At 33.1% G+C, this 7,186-nt stretch overlaps 2 protein-coding genes across 2 annotated transcripts; one reads left to right on the top strand and one right to left on the bottom strand.

Moving 5' to 3' along the window:
• The first annotated feature begins 690 nt into the window (after positions 1-690).
• On the top strand, positions 691-4,605 carry LOC107021923. Its single transcript, XM_027917429.1, has 7 exons — positions 691-773; positions 1,165-1,264; positions 1,398-1,436; positions 1,741-1,846; positions 2,024-2,106; positions 2,279-2,340; positions 3,619-4,605. Exons 1-7 carry the CDS (start codon positions 691-693, stop codon positions 3,728-3,730), a joined length of 585 nt encoding a protein of 194 aa, XP_027773230.1. The 3' UTR covers positions 3,731-4,605.
• A 1,066-nt stretch (positions 4,606-5,671) lies between these two features.
• LOC107021353 (glutaredoxin) lies at positions 5,672-7,026 on the bottom strand. Its single transcript, XM_015221996.2, has 4 exons — positions 6,866-7,026; positions 6,697-6,785; positions 6,004-6,102; positions 5,672-5,900 (listed from the first exon to the last, which is right to left on the bottom strand). Exons 1-4 carry the CDS (start codon positions 6,919-6,921, stop codon positions 5,818-5,820), a joined length of 327 nt encoding a protein of 108 aa, XP_015077482.1. The 5' UTR covers positions 6,922-7,026; the 3' UTR covers positions 5,672-5,817.
• Between the last annotated feature and the right edge of the window lie 160 nt (positions 7,027-7,186).

Below are 7,186 nucleotides of genomic sequence, written 5' to 3'. Positions count from 1 at the left end.
AGGTCAAACGAGCACCAAAGCGCGGATACCCTCAATTTTGACGATTTTCGTGTGCTATAGCAAACCAATTCAGAATTAATTGGATGTTGTTATGAAACTATATAAACAATGAGAAGAATAAAGTAGAGAGAAGAGAAAATACTTCATGTTCATCTTGAAGTATATTTAGGATTCATGGATCATCTTTACAACGAAAGAAAACCCCTTTATTTATAGGAGAAACCTAACTTTTGTCTCCAAGTAGGATTCTGGACCATATTCTAAAAGGACTTCACATAATTAGACATTCACTATAATACAAATATGTTTATAACAGATACTGGTAAACTAACATATAAATAGCATATGAACAGAGTGGATAGTCAAATTGGTTTTAAGGCTTACCAATTAAAGTCATTGTTTTGCTTTTAATTTTTTCATGTTCTTTAAAATTTAATTGGGTGCCAATAAAATAATAAAGAAAATATATTTTACTATATGGGAACAAACAAAAAAAATGTCAAACATGTCATCAGAGAAGTCAAATCATGTCTTAAATAAGTACTTATCTGGTCAAAGATTCATTCAATATTTTTGTCTGCAAATTTAGAACTAAAAATTCTTCAAATCTGTATATGTTTCATTATTTTTTCAGATGCTTTTAACAACACAAGAAGGAGAGTCTAGAAGATTCATTTTCGCGGTATTTTGATGGCGGCACTCAAGCACAATGCATACCTCAACAATCACTGGACTCCTGATGAACAATCTGCTCTTGAAGAATTGCTTGTCAAGTATGTCACTCATCCTATGTTTGCTAAGAACTATAGTTTTCTCATATGAATTTGCTCATAAGGTGATTTTAACATTTGATGTCATATGATGAAACACGTAGAATTCTATGACTTATTAGACGTTGACAAGTAGTTGAGAATATTCACCATCGAACCAATAGATTTAGGGTTTGAGTCACCCTAGAGGGTGTGGATGGAAATGAAAAGGTTGTTAGCTATTTCACTATTGCAATTGGTATATATGACTAATCGCTATTAGACATTTTTCGCTTATGGATTGTCAAATAATACTGTTTCCAAACCATCTCTATTACTTTTGTACTTTGCATTTGTTTTGTTTAGTTTGACGAATATTATGCCTAAACTGATAGTGAAATACTATTTTTTGCAGATACTCATCTGACAATGAAATGCATCGTTATGCTAAAATTGCGATGCACTTAAAAGACAAATGTTTACGAGATGTAATATTGAGATGTAGATGGATGAGTGTAAGTCTTATACAAACAATAATTTGGTTTTAGAATGCCTTCTTAATTGAGATAAATCAGTTTTCTTCCCAACTACGCATAATTAACTTGTTTAAATGTTCCTTTTTCTTCTTTTTTTCCTGCATTTAAGCAGAAAAATAGGAAGCAAGGAAGTGATCATATTTCAAACAAGGTTCTTGGCCCTTTCTCTGTATATATTTCGTTTCACAAGTGTTAGACAAATGTTCATTGCTTCAACATACATCCATATGTAGCTATATTCCCCCCGTGGGGAAACGAAGACATTGCTACTAAGGTTTAAAACATCCATAAGTAGTCATGGTCCATGTTGATCTCATTATGGATAATTCATTGATCATATATATTTGGCATCATTAAGTATGAGGGAACAAAAAAGAGGAAAAAACAAGTAGATTTATTGGATTTTGAAGAATAAGTTCGTCTTCATTATTTTTTATTTTTTTTTTGAGTTTTAGGAAAAGCTTACAGATCTTATGCCAAAATTAACTAATTACGCAAATGCTCCTCCCAATGCTCAAGCTATTTTACCAATGGATAGTAATGGTGAAATTTTCTACCAAGGTTGGTCGTTTTGCCTCTGCTTTTATTTTTTTATACATATTTAGGAAGATGAAATGAATAACGATGATAAAAGTATGAATCTCGTCTTGATGATCAAAATCAAATCATTAAAGTTGTTATCATAACTATAATATACATACAATGTCTCAGCATTATTTTTTTCTAATTCTTTTGCAGCCATTGGTGGTCCCACTGGGATGCTTCTTGAACAAAATGCTCAGGCATTGGATCAAATTTCTGCTAACTTTGCCGCTTGTGAGGTCAGTTGATGATTTTGATATTTTACAGTTCGTGTCACCCCTTTTATCTGTGATATATGACAAACATTAATACTAACATTGTCTATCGTTTACACTTGTAACAAGTTTATTCCATAAGAAGAATGTATGATTTTTATTATTAAAACATTATTTTTTTTTGTGACTGATGCAGATCCAGGAAAACATCAACCTTCTCTGGCAAACTCAAAGTAATATCTTCAATGTTATAAATAAGTATGATTTGATTATCCTCTATCTCTTGAGCTATATATATGTTTTCGTATCTTTACTACAGTATCGGTTTATTTTGCATCTTGTCATTCTCTTTTATCATTATTGGATCTCTGATACGTTCAAACTTACACTTTAATTAAGAAGTATAAAATGGTAAAAGTCAAGTAATAGAACCGAACAAGAGTTGGGGTTAATCCCACTGGAAACGGAGAAGAAAATGAATCAAATAGTAACAGTAATAGACGACGTTTTCAAAGTTTGGTTATTGGTTTAATATAGACTAGGATTGTGTTCTCCATGATCTTAGGATCACAACTTAGATCTCATATGAATAACAGTCTCTTGATACAATGCATGCATGATTTAGCAAGACCAATATCACCCATCTCCTTTCAGTCTTAGAGTGTTTAAGTTTTAACTCTTTCTTACCTTTTTTAGAAACTATTCCCTCTCCAGCTCAAGTCTTCAAAACAAGTTATTCAATTGTAGAGTTCATTAGTTTCTTACTTTCTTAATCAAACACTTCTCTCTCTCTCTCTCTCTCGATCTCGAGCAAGTAATGAATAAACATAGGTCCTAAAGCGTGCAATCCTCAGAATGAAATCAAAGCAAAATTAGAAACGAAGCATGCAAAACATTAATTGATAGTCATTGTGGTTGATTTAACGTTGTTCCCTAGTCATAGTTCCCATAATTAACCCTACTTGTGGTGTTTAGATGCTCATGTTCTTAACCAAACAATTGTTAAACATTGATGAAAGTTCAGAATTAATAGACTTATAATAATGAAAACCAATAATTCTTGATTAAGAACTCGAATCCCAAGATCAAACGTGGATCGACTAACCAAAATAGAAAGCTATTGTCTTTGCGATAAAAAAACTTGTCTCATCGTATCGATGATAAAATTATATCAAACCCTAAGTAATTAATTACAGTATTCAATATGAATACTCATCGAAATAGGAAAGTAGTTCAGTCGACAACATGAACGGATAGGTAAACGGCTCGTGAAGGTTTTCATGGTCCGTTTAAACTTTCCGTGATCCAACACTTACAAATATTTGCTCAGTTTCAACTTCATCTTCCCACGAGTCACTATATGGTCCATCTGCTTCTTCACAGCTCGTATAGGGTCTCGTTTAATTTCACTTGCTCTTTTCCTTCTTACATATCATGTTCACGGTTGGGTTCACGAGCCGTATACATCTTTATTTGCTTAGATCTCTCTATTTGCTTTCCACTTTATAACATGCTAAAATAAATGATCTCTTGCAGCTTAAATGACATTTCAGAGATGAATCTGATGCCTCCACTCCCTATACGGCTAAACGAAGAGCTCGCCAACTCAATCCTTCAGCAACCACCACCAGTTCAAGAAAATTCATGAGTTCCTACAGTTTGTTCATGTTTTGGGGCTTTATATATAGAGATGGTTCACTGCACTTCCAATTTACTTAGAAAACATTATACTTGCACCAAGTTCATATACTGTTTGACTTCCTTGTTTATGCAATGTTTCCTTAATGAAGATTGTGACCTCTCATATTTTGAACACATTTGAAGCATTAAATGATGTGGTATCAAGAAGTTTAGTTGTAGACATGTAACTTCTAGTTGAAACTTCTTGTTATCTATGTGTGGGGTATCTCATAAAGGATACAAATTGATCTCCTCTATTAATGCTTTTCAATAAGTGCACCAGGATTACCTAGTACGGTTTATATTTCATATATTTTTTGGGCGATGAGTTTTTTTTAAGGGTTCAAAGAAAGCTATTTATGTTCAATCAACGAACATAGTAGAACTGTGTCACAACCCAACTACCAGGCTGTGTGGTCACCTACTCTAGTATGAACCTTTACCACCCAATTTAAAACAAGCCATTAGAAATTCAATAGAAAACTTTAGTATTTAAAACAGTTATGTAAACTTGATATCTTTTACAAAACAACGGAAAACCACCCTTAAAAACTAATTTAAAGGGGTAGAAGAACTTCAAAGAATATGAAACAACATAAAAATAGACAGAGTCCCCACCATAGGGATAGATGAGTAGAAGCTGAGGGAGATTTTTATCTACGTCCTCACCTAAGAAACATCACTAAACACGAAACTAAGATTGGGCACCGGATCGGATTGTACCGGTATCATTGGACGGAATGGATGCATTGAACCGGTAATTGGAATGGAACAATTATCATGATTTGGTAACGGTCCTGATAAATCATTTTTAATTAAAACAAAAAATAGTATTTGAGTCATTAATTCATTCTCATTTTTTATGTCACCCCTACCCACCAAGGCCACCCCCGCCAATCACTTGTCATCTTTTAGACTTATTATTCACTACACATTTGTATGATAGAATGGAGCAATCGGATGGATTTCAAACTTTTAATATTTGAAGAAGAAAAAAATGTTAGAATAATTTTTTAATATATTAAAAGTGACAAGAAACATGTAAATAGTGTTTTTGGAATAATATAAGTGTAAAAGTGTAATAGAATAAACAGAAAAGGAAAGAATACTGTTTCTGGAATAATCATGTAAATACTTTACCATGATTGTATCTATCATGGTAAAGTAGTATCTGGGATAAACCATGATTGTTTGGCGATCTTTCTAATTTGATGCTGAGTTTTGCTTTCTTCTTTTGCAGTGATATACCTATGGCTGGCTCAGTTCATTATCAATATGGATGCCACAATCACAAAAGTTCATCATACATGTTTTGGACAATACACATCTGTTTGTTCGATCTGATATGGCTGGAAGGATTATTTCAGATTTCAGAGACGCAAACACATATGAGAAGCCCGTTTGAGGAAATTCAGCCATTCCGAGATGCCTTGGTAAAGAAGAAAAAGGAACATATAGTATGTCTCCTCATATTCGTTCTGAAACGAGTTGTCACCTTTGACAAAGACATTTGAAGTTCAACCTTCAATTTCAACATAACTCCTTTCTTATGTGTTATGAACAATTCTTCAAACATATATGAATATCATGATTTCTAATAGTTAACAGAATTTAAAGTATAAAGTTGTCAAATTCTGTTCTTATAAACAACTTCAAAGACAGAAAATACCCATAACCAAAATAGAGGATGTATGATATTCTTCTATGCCCTCAGTTTCAATGGAAACAGCTTTACTGGGAAATATGAAGATGGATGACATTTTATCTATTCGAACTTTTCATGTTATATATTTTCATAGAAACAATGACACTGCTACTATCACCTATTTTGTTTGCGTACTTAATTATTTTAAAAGGGAATCAAATTTTTAATAAAAAATTAACAACTCAATCAGTATAAGAGGAGGCATTCAAGGGCTAATCGCGAAATTTTCAAAATGCATCATTACTCGTTCAACTTTCTTCTTTGATACATCAAATAGCATTCACATAAACACTTGACTACAGAAAACATAGATCACTTTATTTCAGAGAAACAAGTAGATTGAACCGTCCCTAAGCTGTAGAAGTTTTAGCAATTGCTCCAGCCTCAGTTAGCAGAGGAACAAGCTTCCCTTCCCTGTGCAACGCAGTTGTCGCTGCAATCATATATTCGAAAAGATCAATTATTCTCAAGTAATTTCAAGGAATTTTAACAATAGAATTAAAAAGAGGGAAGAGGGATGTCCACAGATGACATACCGTCACAGCCACCAATGTGCTTTCCGCCTATGAAGACGTTTGGCACAGTTCGCTGACCAGTCCACTCAGCCAGTGCAGCCTGGATCTCACTTCCATCCTCTACATAAATCAATTTTAGACAAAGAATACTTCACCAATTCACTCAACATTTTATACAATTAATTCACTATACACTGAAGAATATAAGTGCTTAGAAAACTATGAACAGGAAACAAATATATGTTGAGAAACAATATCAATGAACAAAACTGATCACCGAAGGAGTGAGTTGTTTCCATTACATTTCTGCTACAAACTTAATCGATTTCCCCAATCGAAATGTAAAACAAATCACTGATAAATTTGCATAACTGTAGAATACGCACCAAATTTGCTCCAAACATTAAGATATTACTTCTTCTCACGTAATTAAAACATGAAATCCCTCATCTTATTGTAAAATTACAGCTCAAACTGGAGCTTCATGACTGCTGTTATCCATTAAAACAAACACAAAAATATAATTGAAACTGCAATCTCTTGGCCAACACAAAGTTCAATTTAAAAAAATAATAATAATAATAATACTCCTGTTAGAACGAAAGCGAATAGATCTGTTTATCTCAATTTAATCAAAACAAACAAAACAAAACTGAATTGGCTTAATTAACGATCAAAACAACTTTAATTACTAATCAGAAACAGAGATCTTACTTTCAGAATCTAACTCAACAGCCTTAAAAGTAGCACCGAGCTTCGACAACAAATCCTTGACGCTGACACAGAAGGGACAATACGTCTTGCTGCAAATTCAATTAACAATCATTTCAGATCAAACAAAAAAAAAAACTAGTAACATCAAATTTAACAGAGATGCAATTACCTGAAGACCGCAACTGGATTTCCAGAAACAATTTCCTTAGCCTTGGCAAGTGACATCTTCAATCAATTTGCTTTTCAAACCCTAGATTATACAACAAAAACTCCTAATTATAATTTTTTGGTTAACAAAAAAAAGAAGCAGCTCTATTTATAGAAATGATACGTAATGTCTTACCGCATAAGAAAGAAGGGAAAAAGACGATATTACCCAAAAAGAAATGGGCCCACAGGATTTTATTAGATTATGACCGGCCCATTAACAACGACTCTAGTTAATGGATGGACCCGGCATTGGCTTCGTCAACTCGTTCCCAGTTCCCAC

Source organism: Solanum pennellii, chromosome 6, assembly GCF_001406875.1.
Source record: "Solanum pennellii chromosome 6, SPENNV200".
Taxonomy (NCBI): domain Eukaryota; kingdom Viridiplantae; phylum Streptophyta; class Magnoliopsida; order Solanales; family Solanaceae; genus Solanum; species Solanum pennellii.
This window is presented reverse-complemented; position numbering and strand designations above follow the sequence as displayed.